The sequence below is a fragment of the Apodemus sylvaticus genome, chromosome X (assembly GCF_947179515.1).
Source record: "Apodemus sylvaticus chromosome X, mApoSyl1.1, whole genome shotgun sequence".
In the NCBI taxonomy this organism is placed as follows: Eukaryota; Metazoa; Chordata; class Mammalia; order Rodentia; family Muridae; genus Apodemus; species Apodemus sylvaticus.
Window position 1 is genome coordinate 59,521,854 of NC_067495.1, and position 22,036 is coordinate 59,543,889.

Consider the following 22,036-nt stretch of genomic DNA (forward strand, 5'->3'; position numbering starts at 1 on the left):
TATCTCAGCGGAAGGTCATATGCTTAGCATCTATGAGCTTCTACATGCAGTTGCCAACACCCAAATCTAGACTTGGAATGGGGTTAAAAGCTTTTTATTCTCCCTTACTATCAAATAATAACTCTTCTTTAATTGCCAAAGGATATAAGATACCTATAAGGAACTAAGTACATCACAGCTCAAATACACACAGACTATACAAACTAATGCAAAATACATCTCTATTTTTTCCAGGTGTGGTAATACACTCTAAAGGGTCAGGGAGGAAGATCATGAACTCAAAAATAGCCTGGCACACATTATAAGACCCTATCCCACAAACAACACAATCTTTGCTCATTCTCCCCCCAGGGAGTATACACATCTCTGTCAGCAGAATTTAGTTTCCTGGAGGAGATTCCTTCTGAGGAAGCCAGCCTTGGAAAAACTGGATGTCTTCCAGGACTGTTGTGCCTGGTGGGACTGACAACACACTGCCAGCTAAAAGACAGAACACACAAGTATCTGCTTTATTTAAAACATGGGCAAATAAATAAGACATTATATTAGCTAAGTTATCTAGATAGATATTTGGCTTACAGTATCCTTTAAATGTAAAAATGCATCCCTTGGCTTTTGAAATGGCAGTTTAAAGGCCTAGCCAAGTTCTAGTCTTGGCTTGTATTAGACACTGAATTTTAAAAATACATAAATTATACAGCTCACTCCTCTCATCATTTTCAGATAAGGAAAGTGAATCTGATCTATTATATTCATTCAAATTGTGCTCATTTTTAATAGCAGAAAAGAGCTTTACTACTTATTTAACCCATTTTCAGATGAGATAAGTGAGTCTTACAAAGGCATGGTTTGTTTACAGAAGAAATAGGACCATAGCATAAAGGAGGGGCATCTGATTCTGTCTAAAAGAAAATGGCCAGTGACAAGATAGCATTATGTGAAAGTAATAACTCTGGGCCTAGAAGGTTATTGCAGCACTATTAGTGTACATGAAGTTTCAAGTCTTCTCACAGGAGTATACATTATGTAAGTGCAAATAGAACCCTACCTAAAACACCATAATCAGGGGGACATCTTTGAAGGAAAAGTGTGATACAATACAAAATTAATTAGTAGCAATAGATCATATTAAGTTATGGTTTAAAAACTTAGGGGTCACAATAATAATAGCAGTTTCCTCCAAGATTAAACCCTTTCATCTTGGAGGGTGGTTCTTTAAGACAAAAGATGTTTACAAGGATGTGACAATAGTGTTGTCAGGGAAGATGAAACATTTCATACTGGTTGAGAAGCTGGTTAAAACTGGAAGTATACAACTCAAAATAGCTTCGGGGGGGGGGGGGTTCCTGAAACTGACTTGGCCCTTCCCTCCCTAAGAGTATATAAGCAGTAATAACTGCGGAGCAACACACTCAGACCAACTGAGCTGCCTAGAAGATGCTCAGATTGAGCAGCCCAGAAGAATCAGAGATCAGCCAAACAACCTGAAAGAAGCCAAACTTCCCAGACCAATTGAGCCACTAGGGGAATATACTCACTTTCCAATCCATTGAGCTGCCTGGAGCTAGTGCAGTGTGTTCTAGGTTCCCAGCTTTGTATCTATCACCCATGCTGGGGTAGATTTTGGTGATAGAGTTGTTTTTCAGTGATCCCTGCTCCTGTAAGTAACCCTTCAAGCATATTTATATAAGTAACCCCAATAAAACTCATTGGTTCACCAAGTTGGATTTTGGCAATATCTGTACTTTGTTCCCTAGTCAGTTCCCTATATGGCATAAAAGTATTATCTCCCCAGAAATAGTGTCGCACAACAGTGGGAACCTTCTGTATAAGCTCTTAATATACTTACAAAATTCTGGGTCATTAAATGTGATCCAAAAGAAAGAAGGTAGGAGTCAGAATATAGGACCTATCCTAAACTGCCACCCATTTTCTGTGCATCTTAGAGGGGTCCATTTTCCTTGATGAGTCTTGAATACATTCTCTTCACAGAAGACAGGAAATAAGGAAAAACTCTTTAGTGTTTATTAAAATAGCACAGACAACTTTTTTTCTCTTCCCTGCCTTTTGAGTATACTCTAAAAGTTCCTGGTTAAGTTATAACATCTCTGCTCATTAAAGTCCATGATTAACGGTCAGAATTCATAGCCAGCTTAACAGTCTTCCTCCTTATTTCTTTAGCTATCAAGCAGGCAAACATCATTCTCAGGGCAAGGAAAGCCATTGTCCTAAGCCAAGGGGAGTATTATTATTCCCATTTGTCCTTGCCAATTACTGACCTAAGAGCTGGCCCACAACTCAGCCTATGAGATAAAAGAATCTGTTGGCAGTTTTGAGAAGACATTTGTCTCTCTAGACAAAAGAATAAAATGGCATATTAATGGAGTCCTTTCTCACTGAAAAATAACAATATACTATATTAACCTGTGGCATCTATGGCCTTGAAGTAACATCTAAGAGAACTATAGTACTTAGGTAATTTAAGGAAACCTGGAACCTACTACCCTCCAGAATTCTTAACAACAAATGTTGTCATCATATTGGGTAATTTTATGCAGTGACATGGCTAGGCCATGTTGCCCAAATATCTGATCAAATACTAGTCCAAGGGTTGCTCTTAAGGTACTTTGTAGACAACAAGTAACACTAAATCAGTCCACTTTGAACAAACCATATTATCTAGCAGAATGAATGTGAGACTCATCTAATACCGAGGCTTTAGGAAATAAAGTTTTCAAATCAACAAAGGAAGATATCTTCATACATCAATTGCAATTTAGTATCTTACCTAGGTTTCCAACTTGTTAACTCCTAAAATCATTTCCTTAATCCTCTACTCCCCACCCCAGCCCCCATACACTTCTGAACTTATGAATGGGCTATGTCCTGATTAAACCATCAAAAGCTGAAAAAATGTTATAAGTAATTAATGTATCAATTTAACTTAACTTTCCTATATATCAAAAACAGAGCCAGGCATGGTGGCAAGTGCCTGTAAAAGCAGTACCTAGAAGGTTCAGACCAGAAGTCTGAGGCCAGCCAGGACAATTTAACAAGACTTTATCACACAATTTTTAAAGAACTTAAAGGCCTGGGGTTTTAGCTTTGTGGTAGTGCACATGCCTGGCAATGTACAAATCTCTAGATGCAACCATCAAGTAAGGGGGGGAAAGGTTAGTGACACAGTATATGATGAAGTAGGACTTGTTTTTTGTGACCATGTGGCAAACTTGAAACTCTGGTTTACTGCCATCATCCAACATCACACCAGGGCATCATACTACATTTGATCAGTATGAGAAACATTAAAGTTCAAATTTTTAAGCATGCTTTTTGCTGGATGCCTGTTGCTTTAGCAACATAGTATAGTAAAAGAATCATAAAGTAAAGCTATCATATACCAGAGAGCATATTTACATACATGTTATTAATTCTATTCTTTGGAGAATCTTAATACATGATCTAATCCTGCACTAGGAATCATTCAGGAACTTTCATTCTGGATACTCATTATTTATCCTACCATCCTGAACATTACCAAAGTCCCAGGAGACGAACTAGAATTTCCACAGCTCTATTTATTAATGAAATCTAGCAGTTAGAATTAATTGTACTAAGTAATTTAATTTTATGCCTCTCTGTTGTAAAGAAAGAAAGAATTAAGTAGAAGAAAAGAAATAAATCCTTCTTGATGTAAAGTTTGAAGTTGAGTCCCGGCTCTGCCATTTTGTAGACCATGTGACCTTGAATAAGTTCTGATCCTCTTGGAGCCTTTGCTGCTTCACTGGTAAAAGAACAAATACCTTCTTCATGGGGTAATGTGAGAATGTTCTTGCTACACATCACAGCTTTGTGCATAGTAAGAACTAAAATGACTGCTAGCGCCTACAGGTTTTTTTTCTATTTAACAATATAAAATTTTTACTTAACCTACATAATAACCATTAGGCATGCATAGTTATATTCATGTGATTAGAATTAGGTAAAATCTAAAATCCCATTCCTCAATCACACTAGAAACATATCAAGTGCAGCAGTTAAGGACTTGTAGCAGTTAATAGTTCCTCAGGGATAGGAAGGGGAAGAATATCCAAATTATAATCTAATGCAAAATGTGATATGCTCTGATTCCTCACCTCTCCTTGTACTTCATCAGTAACACAGAAAACAGCTAATGATAACAAGATCATGTAAGGCCCTGTTCACCTAAGAAAGACGACTCTGACAAATTATAAACTGTTTTGATGGCAGGTTGAAATGGAAAGGGCACTGGGAAGGTTACAGTAGATATGACAGTCTCATTTTGACTGTTGGAAAGGAAAATGTTGGTGACTTTGTTCTGTGACACAGTTCCTCAGTGCTGCAGGATGGCAAAAGAGATGGAAAACAAATGTGACTTTTTCCTAGATTAAGTTCTACTCACTACCATTTATTATAAGTATGGTATTCTCTTTTAAGTCCGTTCTTTAGGCTAAATATTGTTACTTTTCTGTGTTTCAGAGATAGAACACCTTGTAAAAGGATCTTATCAAAGCATTGACTCTGAGCCAGGTACTTCGCATTCGTGGTCACATTTGGCCATCCCTAAGCCAAATACATATAAACAACTCTAAAGGGACTCAGTGGGTTATATGTATAGATATAATCTACACCGGCGCTGTAATTTTGAGCTTTGTAGAAATAAAATGTAGCGTTTAATAGCACTTCTAACTCCAGCATGTATGTGTCACAGTCATTCATGTGATGGCATACAACAGCTCTAGTTCATTTGTTCTCACAACTGTAAAGTTATAAAATTTATCTCAATGGATTTATTAACTCAACTAGTCCTAGGCATCATCAACCACTTTATCTAACTTCTCACAGCAACACCAAAAAGCTAAGCTCATAGTTCAGGGTAACTGTGGTATACTATGATGTTTTCCTTTAAGGCATAGTATGATTACCCCCATTACTATCTTCAAATAGAGAAAACATGGCCAGATAGACATAACAAACCATTGCAATGACAGCCAGATCTTTAATAATAGAAATAGAGCTATTGACACTCTAATAAAGGGATGGAAGAAAGGGCAACAGGACTCTCACTTAGGGAGTCCAGCCTTGTCCTACTCCAGCAACAAGTCACCTTGGGTAATATTATAGTATATGTAAAATAGAAAGGAAAGTAAGGGGGAGACAAGCTGGAGAGAAGGCTCAGTAGTTGAGAGCCATGGCTGTTCTTCGAGAGGTCCTGACTTCAATTCCCAGCAACCACATGGGGGCTCACAACCACCTGTAATGAGATTTGATGATTTCTTCTGGTGTGTATCTAAAGACAGCGACAGTGTATTCATATGCATAAAATAAATAAATCTTAAAAAAATAAAGTGGAGAAGGAAAACTCAATGATTTAGCTTTCATAAAGTCATTCACAGCATAGTGGGACTTTAGGGTGAAACAGCTGTTAGGAGTCACCCACATTCCTGTGGATAAGACCTTACTGGTATTCTGTAAGAATTCCCTTGTTTGCCAAGTTGACTTTAATGAAATCATTACTTTGCTGCCATCCATGTTCTAGCTAAGATAAAATGAAGATCAGTTGTGTGTCTCCAAGATAAATGAACACAGTAGACAGAAAGAAGGAGAAAGGTCCCTGAGGTATCAAAAATCTGATTGATGCTTTCTATTTTTAATAGCTGTGTCCTCAAAAATGTAGGCTATGTCCCTAATAAAAAATAATTATTAGTTCATGAGGCTTATAAAGTATTTGCTATTGCTTTCTAATTCATTTATAGACTACCATCACCTACGTTTAGCTCTTAGAAACCTTGACTACTTGACTTTACCTTCTAATGTATTGTAGTGGCCCCCAGATCCAAAATGTGCAAGCATCTGAAATGCAAATCCTTGAAAGCCATTGGTGGCTGCTTCCAAGGGCATGCAGTGGCCTTTGGAGTGGGAGCCAGCACTAATAACCTTTGGCTTTATTTGCTCAGAGTGCTAGCTTCATTTTTCTCTATCATTTGAATTTTTCAGCCTCATCTACCGCCAGAACAGACCTTTCTTGAAACTATTTCTATAAACTCTTGTTCATGAAGAAGAAACAGAAAGAAGAGTAACAAACCCAGGCCCTGCTGTCAGTGTCCTCTTGACTGACATCCATTGAAGAAGAACACACTGTATCATTGCTTCTGTGCCAGCTTTAACTCTCAGAGGGTTAAATGCATACTCAGATGTCTTAGTCAGGAGGTTTGGCCCCCGTCTCACCAGAAATCTAAACAAAGGCCTTATTCAGTATTTGATCCTCTCTGGCAAGAGGATCCCTAAGAATGAAAACATCATACTGTGGGCAACTCTGACAAGACTTAAAAAATATGAATCAAAGGGTACAAATACACTCCCTGTCATGTGTTTAGAAGGGATCACTGAATCTTTATTCTGCTATCTCTACAGGATAGTCCAGCATTCTATACTGCAGGATAAAAGACTCATTATGTATGACCAGAGCTAAACTAAGCCATGCTTGTCATCCTTGATCTTGGGTCAGGGGATGGGGAAGTTACATTACAGGGGTAAGAGAGATGATGTTAAGCACAGTTTTCTTAAACATGTGACAGCTAAGATGTACAAACAGGGATGGGGGAAACTCCAAAATCTGGTATGGAATGGACCTTTTTAGAAATGGGAGAAAAATCCAACAAATGCCCAGAACAAGGAAGATATTGAACATACACCTTTATTACCTGTTCTTGAGATGCCGAGGCAGGAAGATATTCATAGGTTCAAGGACAGCCTGGGTTGTATGTCAAATGCCAAGCTAGCCAGTGATATACACTGCAAGATGCTGTTGTTTAAAAAAAAAACGAAATAACAAAAAGGAGGTAGACAAAGTAAATGACTCCGCTTAATAGACAAAAACTAGGGAGGAAGGTAAACATCTTTATTTTTCTTTCATTAAACAGAGTCTCCTGGAGCCCAGGATTGCCCCAAAGTTGCTATATAGAGAAAATGGCTTTAAACTTCTGACCCCTCTGCCTCCAACCCCTGAGTGCTGGGATTATAGGAATGCACCACCACATTTGGTTTATATAATGCTGAGGATTGAACCCAGGTTGTCATGCACATTCAGCAAGATTCTACCAACTGAACTATATCTTCACCAAGACAATTCTTGGTATTTCCTAGCTATAAGAAACTAACACATATATCAACCCAATATAAAACACAGAAAAAGAAACATGGGTGAAAATTTGCATTTATTTAACAACTGTATTTGATAAACTATCATATGGTTTATTTTACAGGAAGATTTCGCTAATAGTTCCAGACTAATATAAGGATATTACAACCAATCCTAAACTGGGAAACAAGGGCATGACTGCCAAAACCTTGTGGGCAATACAGAGGTAAAGAAATACACTAATATCTTCATCTTACAACGCTACAGCCAAAAGGCAATAAAATGAGCAATAGTTCAATAGCAGAACTGTTGCCAAGCATCTGTGAGAATCCAGACCTTGCACAGGAAAGTCAGTAAAAGCTAAGAGTTTAACTCTTAGCCAAATACATCAAATGAAAGAGATTAAAATTAATAAAGTTGGAGATGAGAAAGCGAATGTTGTATCAAGTTCAATAAAATCCAGATAATCATTAGGAAATACTTTGAAAACTTACATTCCTCCCCCAAAATGCTGGAAAATAGAGAAGTGAATAAATTGCTAGACATGTATAAGAATGTTGTGGAGGTACACAACTACTTTCTGGTAGAATTGAAGGTCCTTGCCACAGGAGAAAACAAGTGCCTGACACTGTACTGACCATAACCTATGGTTGGAGAGCTAAGAGGCCTCAGGAGTGAATCTACTTATATAATTTTGTTAAATGAACATAGTATCAAACTGCTCTCTAAATTTGTGTCTCTATTCATAAATCAATGCAGCTTTGAGAGCACATTTGAGAAGTTCCTTTGTTCAATGGATGACAGTTAGCAAGGAAATTCCCAGTTTGTCAAACTGCATAGATTGTCAGGAGAGTGCTCAGCCACAAATGGGAGATCTATAATCGCATCCCCCTCCCCAAGACTAAGGTACCATTCACAGTAGATTCAGGGCAGAAAGATTGTAAGAGCCAGCCAACAGAGGGGACCAGAGTGAAACAGTGTCTTGTGAGCATGGTAGGTCCACTGAACTCATAGCATCTGTAGTGGCCTGCCCAAGATCAGGCCAGTCAACACTCTAGGATAGAATCCAGAGGAGCCCATGAGACCTCACCCCTAACTTAGGAGCTATTAACAGTTGATGCTTCTGGGGGAAGGAGAGTCAGTTTACTTTAAGGGTTTGGATTCTAGTGCATCTACCACACTCTAGTAGGTGCTCCTATACCAAGGGGGATATAAACAACATAGACATGGGTTGATAGGTTATTAAATTTAAAAAAGAAGATATGAAGTTGGGGGTAGAAGTGGGCTGGCTAGTGTTTTGTCAAGATGACACAAGCAGAGTCATTAGGGAAATGACTCTATTAAGAAAATGTTGCATTAGATGGGCAAGCCTAATATGGCCAGATAAACACAGAACAGGGGTCATTGTATTATCTCCAAAATTCTTGACCTAGTAGTCTTGAAAACAGAATACCATGATAGTGCTGTGAGTGTACTACATCAGAAACACAGATGAACACATTTGTGTCCTTCCACAATGTCAGAATACATTGGATAACAACAAACTTACAAGATACAGCTGTTTCAGTGACAGGAATTTGCTTTTTGGGATTGCTATGCTGAGCCCAACACAGGCCTTTTAATGTCATTCTCAATTTCGAACATTAACTCTCAGATCACACATTACATACAGATACTTACATACAGATACACATACACATACATACAAATATTTATAAAGGGTTAAAGAGGTAAAGACTTTTACAAGTTTAAAAATAACTTAAGAAGGAAAGCTAAGAAAATTACAGGAATGGAAGAGGTTTTATATTTGATAAGATAACGAATCGAACCATGCTGTAGAGGTTAGATGACTGCTATGTGTGCTAGCTGCTGGTTGCTAGCCTTAGAATTGGGCAGTGGTATCAGAGACAAGCTGTATAATTGGGTCCAGATACAGAGGCAAAAGAGCATTACAAGTTACAGATGAAGAAATGGGCTGATGAATGGGCAAGACAGGAGAACCAGGTAAGCGAACATGGAGATAGACAAGTGTCAATTCAAGTAAGCCACATCAACAGGGAAGAGCTAGCCATGTTTAAGCTCCTGGGATAGAGTTATCTGCATGTCAGTTCTAAACATATACACTTTATGGCAAGGAGACAGATAGTAGGGGCTGTTATCTACCATCACAATGGTAAATGTCTACCTCATTATGGGGTACAGGAGGGAGTCATACCCCTCTATTGTCTGGAATATGTTGATAGTTCTTGGGTATGGCTGTCCAGATATGATCTTGATATACCATATGCTTCTACGGTCTTAATTCATTATGAACAGATTTATTATTATTTTTCACTCCCCCCCAAACCATGACTCATTTACCATTCTGTGCTGCAAGGATTAGGCCAGATGGTGCCACTAATATATTTTACTCAGGTGCAGAATCATCTCTCTTCCTCAACCTGGAGTCTAAAACTGCTTGTAAAATGGAGACTCTCAACGTAAGCCAAGTTTGAAAAACCACTCTTCTATACAGCATGGAATAACTTAAGGACATCACAGCCTGATCCTCAACAATTTCCACTCCCCTCCCCTGGATACAAATAGGCTTGGCAGAGCTGCTAGAGTATATGGGAGGTGAACAGTCAAGAGAAGGCAGGATCCCAATAATGCAGCATCCACACAGTCGTCACTAATACATATTTGGGAACTTACCCATGATGCAGCTTTCAGTTCTCACTCATGTTTAAGAGGGATTATTTCATAATATACTTACCTTGGAGTGACCCTATTTCTATATGTAACCCCTTACGCATTCTCTTCTAAGTAAGTCTAATAAACATATTGGTTCACATAGCTTGGCATACATGGACATGCTATTTTAACATGACATTGCTGCCTTATCTGGGATATACAGACATTTGTCCACATCTCCCCAGGAAAATTAACCCATTATGTCTCCAGCAGTTCACTGTTCTTACTATACACATGAGAAAAGTATATAAGGTGAAATGAGCCTTACACTTAGAAGTTGGAAACCTGAACTCATTTCCAAGCAATGCCATTCCTGGTTGAGTGACCTTAGATAGCATATCACACTGAACCTTGGTTTCCTATTCTTTATTCATTTAATAGAGAACAATAATCTCTATTTTCCAGGATCATTTAAAGGCAAGAGAGAGAGAGAGAGAGAGAGAGAGAGAGAGAGAGAGAGAGAGAGAGAGAGAGAGAGAGAGAGAGAGAGGAGAGGAGAGGAGTGTTGGTGGCAAGGCATAGCACTAAAGAAGGATAAAAAAGCAGAGAAAATTAAGGAGATATGAGATGTAAAAACATACATCCATCACCCCAGGATCCCAGAATCCCAGGATCTAGTCTTTCCTACTGACTCAATGTCAGGAAACTTCAACATAACCTACAAACGCAAAGTAGTGTATGTTTTCCTAAAAACATCCCCAATATGAATATTAAAAATCATAAATGAATGATGTTTACTTAGAACTAGAATGTTTGTAAACTTTAGTTTTATCTATTAGCCATTGTCTCTTATCTCTAATACTAGACAATATAACAAAATATTTACCTCATTTCACTGACAAAAATGCTCACTAAAAAATGTAAATGCACTAGCTAAAATATTTTTACATATGTTTTAAACTTTACATAAGCTTTGCTCAATCTGAAACCCTTGCTGTAAATCACATTTTGAGTAAAATATACTAAATGTATAAAAGTGTATTAAAATACAATTACATTTCCCTTCCCCATTCCACTTCCTTCTTTCAAATGTTCCCAAGGTTATATAAATAGTCATTATAAGGGAATCTAAGCATGACAAGTCTCTGAAGAAGTCCACTCCCTGTTTTAGGATCATAATCTAACTTATTCCTATGTATTTCTCTATATAAATACTTTAAAATTCACTGTTAATTTATGATTCATCATGAATTCCAGTTCTGTACCATAGTCAAAAATCTGTCTGTACCTGAATAGAAGTCCATAAGTGGAAGGGACCTCCTCTGGATCCGGGTGGTAACAGCACTGGCTGTGTTTCTCTGTCACTAGTGATTGTACATAGCAACTACTGGTGAAGTCACAAACCCAGCTAGCAGCAGAGTTTTGTGTATTCAGTTTTAGTCCAACCAGGATACAGAATATACTACCAAGAATTATTATAATGAGCCAGGCCTGGTGGTCGAAACCTGTTTGTTATTCCAGGTACTTTAGAGGCTGAGGCTTGGGGACAAGGGCAGTATCACAAGTTTTAGTCGTCCTTAGACTAAAGTGTGAATTCAAGGCCAGCAATTTCTTGAGACACTGACTCAAAACAAAACAAAAAGCAAAAAACAAATCAAATAAAACTCTTAAATTGGAATATAGTTCAGTGGTAGAGTATTTGCCCATCTTATACGACATCCTAGGTTCTACCCCCAATAATACAAAAGGGAAATCATTACAACAGAGTATCTATACAATTTAAGGACATTTTATAAGGTCCCATAAGGCTAAAGATTTAAATATGAGACAAAAACTGGATAAGGATCAGACATCACTGGGAACATGGGAATATAACCCTCTGGTTAGAAGTGAGGTCTGATTGTTTGGCTTGGTAGTTTATACTCACTAGATAAGAGGAAGTCATCTCTCCAGAGGTAAGCAGCACACAGTTTGCATGGGGCAGGGATGCTAAGTTGAATGTGAGTTTCACATAGCTTATCTAGCTCAATGGGAAACCTCTAAGTAAATCAAACTATATAAAACCCAGCAAGGACACCTGACCCATCATACTAATGCTTCTTCCATCAGACAGGCCCCAGGATGTGTGTGTAGGGGTGGTGAACTACGAAAGAAGGTAAAGGTGAGTCATGAATGTGTGGGGTCTTTCAAAGTCAATAAACCTGCAGAATGTTATTAAAAGACAGAAAGCTTCAAGGTCAAGTGATATACCATGTGTTCCGAGTAGACCGCTAGGGCAGAGCTCCATCATTGCAGCGCCCCACCATGCAGCCCCTAAAAAGTTGAAGTCCCTTCCACCTGCAGTGTTGTCTACTGAGAAAGCTTAGTGTCATAACTGTAGAGAGGTAACAGAAGGAACTGTCTGATTTGGAACTAGGAGGCTATAACAAGAAAACAGACCAGTAGACTAACAATTTCATTTTTCTGGCCCTTAATTAAGTGTAATATCCTCTAGCTTAAATTTCACTGTCAGGATAATTCCAGGTAGTCTATTTGAGACATAATTGACAATAAGGGGGTCTTTGTAACTGGTGCAAGCTAGATCAACTGATAAAGATGGGTCTTCAGAACTAGAAAAAGACTGGTGGGTGTTCTAACCTTTCAGAGTCCCAGTCTCTTCGTTAGGGCAATACATTTTTAAGTCCTACCTCACAAGTTTGCTGTGAGAAGACAGAATTGATAAAATCACCAAACCGGTAGGCCTAGTATGCACAAAATATACCATGGCATTTTCCATTTCTGCATAATCGATAGAAAACCAACCATTTACATTTCTTTTGCTGGTCTCAGCCAGGATAGAAAGCAAGTTAGATATATAGGTTTTAAAACACATGACCACTTCAACTCTTTGTCGGTGTTAGATAGTAACTGTAATTGAGCATATGGCAAATATTTTTCTATGGCATTTGTAATTTCAAAGTTTCTTCTGCCTTTCAATTCTACCCTTCCCAAAATAAATATTAATACTAATTAGATGGTGGATGAAGCTTAGTAGAATGTAGTTTTCTAGGCTATGTAGATTATTCATCATGCTTGAATGCCCATATCACCTTCACTCATGATATGAAGCACTAGGAGTGCATCCACCTATTATTTTGCCCTTTCTTTTCATTTTCCTTTGTATGTGAAAGGTGGGCATAGAACCCAGGGCCTCACCTATGCAGGGAAAGCACTATACTACTGAGCTATAACTGCAGCTTTCCACTTCATAGAAATTTCTAACTGACCTGACAATAAATATCTTTCCTGTTACTTTCATATTCTTTATCCAACTCAACTGCCATGATATTCAATTAATGGCTACTGTAAGGTGTATTATTATTCCAAACATTAGGACTGAATGCTCATTCAAGATGACACATTTTAACCTCTACAGGAGATGATACTTTCGTTATATGCTGGACATATACTAGGAATAGATCTGTACACTAGGCTGAAGAAATTAAACTGAAAATACTCATATCATTTTTGACATATTAAGTAACAAATCCAGGGATTCTGAAACTGAAATCATCTAGCATAATATTATGCAACAGACCTTTCAATGTTGATGAACAGGATCTATATATGAGCTTTCCAAGTAAATAATTACTATGAATCCTCTAACTATTAAGGACTTAAAATGTGGCTAGCAACTCTGAGAACTTGAGATGTAAATATCTGGTGGCTATCATAATGGTAAGTCAAAGAAGATGCAGTTGTGCATACCTATAAGGTTAGCACTCAAGATTCTAAGGAAGGAGAATCATGAGTAAGAGACGAGCCTACAGTCCTGCACAGATCTACACAGCAGAGCTTAACAGAAATATGTAGTTAGGCATGGTAGTATACACCAGTAATTCTGACATTGGAGAGGCTGAGGGAGGAGGAAGAAGAAGACCTTCCAAGCCAGCCTGGACTTCACAGTGAGATCCTAACTTGAAAAGGAATAAATTCTGAAGCTAAAAACACTCTTGCATCCCGATCCAGGATACTGATAATAATGCTATAACTTCTATCATTTTATTTGTCTTATATAAGTCTCAGTTACCTCTGTGTCATATGTCCACAATTATTACTGTAGTTATAGGGAAAAATGAAAAAACACTTAGCCCAGTGATGGCTATTGTTTTCATGGGACTCATTTTCCAAATGAAGTAACTGAAATCCTGAAAGGAAACTGAAATCTTTACAGACTTTAGAATTTCTACATCTGAAGTTAGGGAGACACAAATACAACATTCTACCCATCCCTGTCCTCACCAACTTCACTCCTGTCTCAAAGGCAAAGTGGAGCCACTGCATCGCAACAACATCAAAATATTCCAGCATCACTTCAAATGTCTACAGTTCAAAGTTTAGCCCATTCATTTTATGATAGAATTTAGATATGGTTGATAGTAGCTGTAAAATTATCTTTAGCTGTGGGCCTCTGATACCAAACAACCAACATACTTCTAAAAATATAGGTATAGGCATAAGACAGGCACCCCCATTCTAGAAGGCAAAAATGTAAGAGAGGGAAGGAGTGATGGATGTCAGGTAAGTTGGAAATCAGTTTGAGAACTTGAGGTCTCAGAATAATCCACCTTGGTTGAGTGACATGCTTTCTAGCCCGTAAGAAGGTAAAATCACTCTTACCTTTCTGCAGGTTGACCCTAAACATTGTTCATTGTGATAGCTTCTGCGGAGGAGGAGGGAAGACCCACAATGCCTTCTGCAATGGTTTATCTTTGGAAGACCTGCTGCAGGGGCACCTAGTGTCAAACTAGCTCCAAAGCAGTACTACCTTTAAACTCAGAAGGAACTAATCCTGCACCTAGTGTCTGGAATGAGAATGGTAACCCTAACGATTTCTGAATTATCTTTGGAATACTTTTCTTGAAGAACAGAATGTTTTATAAGAATCAACTCATTCTGATTTATTGCCTTAAGTCTCTGGTAGTAATGTTGGTACAATCTCTATCTATGTAGTCTTTCATCAAGATTGTTAATTAGGTCCTTGGCTCACAGCCATATTAATCTTTCTTTTAAAGATTCCTTATTATTTTTAAATTATTTATACTGTGTGCAGTGTATATATGTGTGTAAGTGCATGAGAGTGCAGGTGTCCAGTAAGTCCAGATGAGGGTGTTCTGTTCTCTAGAGCTAGAGTTACAGGCAACTTTGAGTGCAGTATAGTTGCTGAGAACCCAACTTCACTTCTCCACAAGAGCAATACCCAAACTCTCAACTACAGAGTCATCTCCAGCCCCAACCATACTAATCTTGACAACTTCTCTTTAGAACCTGCTTTGTGTTTTGTTTTGTTTTGTTTTGTTTTGTTTGGTTTGGTTTGGTTTGGTGTGTGTGTGTGTGTGTGTGTGTGTGTGTGTGCCTGTTTCTGTGTCTGTGTCTGTGTTTATGTGTGTAATGTGAATACACTGATCCAATCATTTAAAAGTTACAGATAATTTTGTTTTATTTTGATTAGGTATATTCTTTATTTACATTTCAAATGTTGTCCCCTTTCCTGGTTCCCCCCTCCCACAAAAATCCCATAAGCCATCTCCTCTTCCCCAGTCAACCCTCTTCCGCTTCCCTGTCCTGGTATTCCTCTACACTATGACATCGAGCCTTTCCAGGACCAAGGTGTTTTCCTCCCTTTGGTGTTTAACAAGACCATCCTCTGCTGCCAATGTGTCTGGAGCTAGGGGTAACTCCATGTATACTCTTAGGGTGATGGTTTTGTCCCTGATAATTTTGTTTAAAAAAAGTCCTTCTTCAATTGTTCTCTTCTTCACTTTTACTACTAGCAGACAGAAGAAAATTGACTGCTTCTTACATGCTCTGTTTAAAAAAAATCTTCTTAGCTCTCTAGCTAAGGGTAGGTTGCCCATGCACATAAACACAGAACTAATGAGACTTGAGTGGTTATTATGAAGCTGGGAGGGTGATTAGGTGGAAAACACTAGTTGTTGGAGAAGTTGGAAAGGAAAGTGTTTGTGGAAGGATGTGATCAATATACACCATAAAGTTGCACAAATTTTTCTAATAAATTAAAATGTATTAAAAAAGGACATATCCCCAACTTCAAACAAGTTCCACCTTCCAAAAATTACTTAAATACAAATAAAAACCCACCAAACTCTTTGCCACTTTAGGGCGAAAAATGTCTTTTCCTAAATGCTCAATAACATCCTCCTTACTTCTATTCAGTTTCATCAGAATCATCCTTAATACCCACATTTCTCGAAATACTACATAACCAATAATCTATAATCTAGATACTGGGACTTTTCTCTATCACTCTCCTAATTTATCCCTGAATCCTCCCCAGATATAAAAGCCATTCCACTGCACTGACAGGTTTCCCTAGTATGTGCCTCAAAGTTCTTGCAGCCCATCAAGTATTTGGTTCTGGTGGTGTTTTCACAGTTTTAAATATAGTTATATGTTGTATAAGGACATTTGACATTTTTCAACAACAGACTGCATACATATCAGTGTCCCCAAAAGATCATTAATAGAATTGGGTGTAGTGGGGCAAGCCTGAAAGCCCAGCAATTAGGGCCTTAAAAAAACTAAGAGTGGTAATTTGAGTCTACCCAGAGCCACACTAATATTTTGTCTGAAAAAAGTGAAGAAAACAAGGGGGAAGGAAGAGATTACAGAAGGGGAAGAGATATGGAAAAGAAAGAAAGAGGAGGGAGACCATAAAAGGGCAGAAAAGTTTCTAACACTCCCACATCCTTATAGTATCAGGCACCACTTATGTCTTAGATGCTTTATACTGTGTTCCCAATAACACAAACACTGCAGTATATCCACTTGTATGCCTAATGCATAAAAAGAAAAATTACTATGTCATTAAGTTATATATTTGCTACACTATACTTGCATCATTATTTTGAGAATAAGTCTTATAAAACATATATAAACAGTATGCTAAACATCAAGTTAAAGAGTATGCTATATCATGCTGGCATAGCTTCAAAAAATCTCATGCTCACTGCATTTCTTAATTGTATCAATAAACTCTATTGAGTGATATACACCATCTAGTTCTATATTCTCGATGATGTTCACATAAGAAAGTAATCAGCTACAGATACATTTCTCAGAATGTATTCCCATTGCTAACTGGCATATGACTCTATTAGTTGCAGCAGCATCATACTTTCTATTACTAATTTCTGTTTTAGTTAGAGAGTGAGATCAAGAGTTAGAGTAAGAAAGAGAGAGTAAGACATCAAGAGAAAGCATGCAGGGATTTATTCTAAGGTGCTGGCTCATATGATTATAGAGGACAAGATTGCTATGCTTATGATATGTTACATGGAAACTGTAAGGAATATCAGTAGGTTAGCAGGAAGGCCCAATAACTTGAGAGTTATTGCTGTGCATTCCAATTTGGGTTTGAATGCCTAAGAAGCACTAACAGCAAGAGCCAAGGCTTCAGGCCCCAAGTCATGTGGTCTAGTAGTCAATTCAACCTTTTGCTAGCCCTTTCTTCTACTCTGGTTCTCAATAGATTAAATGACACCCACCCACAAGAATGAGGGAAGCCAAGCAATTCAAATGTCAATTTCTTTTGGAAACACCCACAGACATAAATTCTAAAATGAGGTAATTAGTTATCTGGGAGCATCTTCTGGCCTCATATAATTAACCACCATATCATTGCAGAATGATGAGTGGTGCCCAAACAACTACTCAATTACTATTAATTTTGACATTATATATTTAATTAAAAAATATATACCTTGGTGAAACCTATTTGTTCCTTCCGAAAAGTTTCCAGGGGTTTGATCAGCAAGTCACTAGCATTTTGTACCTAAAGTGGAAAAAAACAATATTTAGGTTAAAAAGGCTCCTAGAATTCAATGAAAATGAAGGCACAACATACCCAAATTTATGGGACACTACGAAAGTGGTGCTAAGCGGAAAGTTCATAGCACTAAGTGCCTTCATAAAGAAGGTAGAGAGATATCATACTGACAGCTTAACAGAACACATGAAAGCTCTAGAACAAAAAAGAAATAAACACACCCAGGAGGAGTAAACAGCAGGAAATAATCAAACTCAGGGTTGAAATCAATGAAAGAAAAATACATAGAACAATGCAAAAAATCAATGAAACCAAGAGCTGTTTTTTTTTTTTGAGAAAAATCAACAAAATAGACAAACATTTATCAAAACTAAGAGACACAGAAAGAATATCCAAATTAACAACAAAATCAGAAATGAAAGGAGGACATAAAAACAGACACCAACGAAACCCCAAGAAATCATTAGTTTTTACTTCAAAAGCCTATACTCTACAAAATTGACAATCTAAAAGTAACTGATAATTTTCTTGATATATAACCACTTACTCAAGTTGAATTAAGATCAAATAAACAATTCAAAAAGACATATAACCTCTAATGAAATAGAAGCAGTCATTAAAAAGTCTCCCAATAAAAAAAGCCCAGGGCCAGAGAGTTTTAACCAGAGTTCTACCAGACTTCCAAAAAAGAGCTAATACCAATAGTAAAATCATTCTACAAAATAGAAACAGAAGGAACATTGCCAAATTCATGAAGTCACAGTCATCCTGATATCCAAACCACATGAAGACTCAACAAAAAAAAGAGAATTTCAGACCAATTTTCCTCATAAACATTGATATAAAATACTTGATAAAAAAAACTTGCAAACTGAATCCAAGAACACATCAAAATGAACATCTACCATGATCAAGTAAGCTTCATCCCAGAGAGGTAGAGATGGTTCGACATACAAAAATCTTCCAGTGTAATCCACTATATAAACAAACTGAAAAAAAAACTACATGATCATCTCATTGGATGCTAAAAAAGCCTTTGACAAAATCCACCTCTACATGATCATGGAACAATCATGGATACAAGGGGCATACCTAAACATAACAAAACATTAAATTCAACAGAAGAAAATGCAAACCAGTTTCACTAAAATCCAGAACAAGACAAAACTGCCACTCTCACCATATCCAGTTAATAAAGTACTTGAAGTTTTAGCTAGAGCAGTAAGATAACAAAAAGAGATCAAGATACAAATCAGAAATTAATAAGTCAAAGCAACATTATTTGAAGGTATATATAAATGACACCAAAAATTCTACCAGGAAACTCCTACAGCTGATAAAAACCTTCCGTGTAGCAGCCAGACACAAGATTTACTTTAAAAAAAAAAAGTAGCCCTCCTATATACAAATGACAAATGGGCTGAAAAAATATCAGCAAAACAGTACACATCACAATACACAACACAATAGCCACAAATAATATAAAATTAATTTGTGGGTAGCTCTAAACAAGCTAGTAAAACAACTGTATGACAATATATATATATATATACTTCAAGCTCTTGAAAAAAGAATCTGAAGAAAATACCAGAAGATAGAAAGATCTTCCGTGCTCATTGGTCAGTAGGCTGAACATAGTAAAAATGGCCATCTTTAGGGAAAAAACAATCTACAGATTTGATGCAATCTCTATTAAAATTCCAAAATAATTCTTTACAAACCTTGAAAGAACAATACTCAACAACTTCATATAGAAAAAGAAAAGAAAACAAAACAAAAAACAGGGCAGACAAAACAATCCTATACAAGAAAAGAACTTCTGGAGATATCACCATCCCTGATTTCAAGCCATGCTACAGAGAGTAACAAAAACCATATGATATTTGCATAAAAGCCGACAGGGTGATCAATGTAATCGAATCCAAGACCCAGATATAAATCCACATATCTATTGTCAATTGATTTTTTTATATAAACAAGGTAGAATTATACAATGGAAAAAAGAAAGCATTTTCAACAACTGGTGTTCAATTAACTGGATGTCAGCATGTAGAAGAATGCTGAAGAGGGAGTTCAACCCGACACTACATGGCAGGGATAGGAACCAGAGGCTGGAGAGCCAAGAGACCTAGAATAGAGCAAAAACGTGACTAGTAACAATAAAATAATAAAATTTAAAAGTCAATAAAAGAATTCTAAATGATATTCTGCTATATTGGTAAACAGACACTTAGCATAATCTGCATCAGAGGGACTTCATCCAGCAACTGATGAACACAGATGCAGAAATTCACAGCCAAACAATAGGGAATCCTGGAGGAGAGGAGGAGGAGGATTGTAAGAGCCAGAGAGGCCACCACCACCACAGGAAACACACAGAATCAGCTAACCTGGGCTCATAGAGGCTCAAAAAGTCTGAACTGACAATCAAGGAGTAGGTCTGCATCGGTCTGACCTGGGCCATATGCATATATGTTATGGTTGTGTATAGCTTGGTCTTCTTGTTGGACTCCTAATAGAAGGTGTATGGTGTTTTTCTCTCTCTCTCTCCTCCCCCCTCTCTCCTTGCTCCTCTCTCTCCCTCTCCCTTTCCCTGATTCCTTTACCTGCTTTTGGAAAAACCCTTTCCTCCTACTGGCTTGCCTTCTCCTGCCTTAATACAAAGGGAGGGTCCTAGACTAATTGCTACTTGCTATGCCATGTTTGGTTGATATCCCTGGAAGAAAACAGGAGGAGGAGTGGACGGGAGAAGGGCAGGGAGAGGGACAGGGAGGAGAAACTGGAGATGGACAAGATGATTATAATATATGAGAGAAAAAATAAATTAAAATTTGTTATTTCTTATCATTGGGGTTCTTCTTAAAACTATATCATCCTGCAAACATTTTAATGAATTACTGCTAGAAGAGGCACAAAATGGGCAATTAATAAATGGAACCTTATGAAAATTCTGTAAGGTAGAAGACACCATCATCCATAAAAAGTATCAGCCTGGAAAAGGAGCAGCAGGGCAGCAGCAGCAGCTGTAGCTGGTCCAGTGGAAGGGCTATCAGCAGTGGAACCAAGGTGACAGGGTCCAGACAGGCCTTGTGCCCGCTACCACTGGCCTTCGCTGGCCAGTCAGGCTGCAAGGGGTGGCAGATTTACAGCGCCTTTCACCCCACAGAAGCTACATCAGAAATCTGCCTCCCGCCAGTCAGTTACGAGAGACTCTCCACCATCTTGGCTCTTGGGCTCCAGAGAAATCAGACAGACTGAGGTACACAAATATAACCCAAGGCCAACATCACGGGGGTTTAAGCCCGATGGGCATTGGCCTGCACCCAGGCCCAGGGCTGTTCGGGAGACCATTGGTGTGCAAACATGGCCAGGAGGTTGTTTGCCCTGCCCAGCGCACTCGTGCTGCCATTTTGACTATGGGACGCCAGAGAGTTCTAGCAGGCAAAGTAAGCTAAGAGTCATAGCCCGAGGCTAACATAGCAGGGGTCTAAGACGGTCAGGCCTTGGACTGACCCCAGGCCCTGGGCTGCTCGGTGGGCCATCTGTGTGCCAACCCAGACAGGAGGTTGTTAGCTGAGCAGATTCTCCCTGCACTCTCAGGGAGCACATGCACACTCCACCATCCTGGCCACCTGACAGAACCAATTAACAGTCATAGCCAAGGGGAACTTTGCTCAGGCCTTAGCCTGCCAGGCTTTTGCCTAGACTCAGAGCCACAGCAGCTAGGCTAGCCTTGTGTGCACCAACCTGGTTGGGAGATAGGCTGCCCAGCAGAGAGACCAGCACTCGGAAAAGGTCCCGCAACATAGATCATCAGCACTCACTGAAGGAGCAAACGGGCACCGCCTAGTTCACACACACAACCTGGGGCAAGGCACACTAGGGCTCCAAGGGCACCCAAGAAGAGGACAGCACATGAGCAATCTGTAACAGGGGAAACCCAGCCATCCAGTGTTACAGAAATAGCCCTATAGCCTCACAGGAGGCACAAATACAAACAAGAGACAAGACCAACAAACGCCAGAAATAACAAGATGGCAAAGGGCAAACGCAGGAACATTACTAACAGAAATATAGGCAATATGGCAGCGTCTGAACCAAACTCTCCAACATCAGCAAGTCCTGGTTACACAAACACACCGGAAAAACAAGATCGGGATTTAAAATCACTGTTCATGATGCTGCTAGAAGAACACAAAAAGGACATAAATGACACTCTTAAAGAAATATAGGGGAACATGAATAAGCTAGAAACCCGTATAATGGAAAAACAAAAATCACTTAAAGAAATTCAGGAGAATAAGACTCAAGAGATAGAAGCCAATAAAGAAGACACACACACACACACACACACACACACACACAAAAACCTT

General features: G+C 38.4%; 1 protein-coding gene across 1 annotated transcript in view; it reads right to left on the reverse strand.

The window, feature by feature from the left end:
• Ophn1 (oligophrenin 1) overlaps nucleotides 1–22,036 on the reverse strand; it is a 353,532-nt gene that overhangs the window by 180,372 nt on the left and 151,124 nt on the right. The window contains exon 5 of the mRNA XM_052171168.1: nucleotides 17,598–17,669. Within this exon, the coding sequence (XP_052027128.1) occupies nucleotides 17,598–17,669 (72 nt within the window). The remainder of the gene's footprint in view (nucleotides 1–17,597; nucleotides 17,670–22,036) is intronic.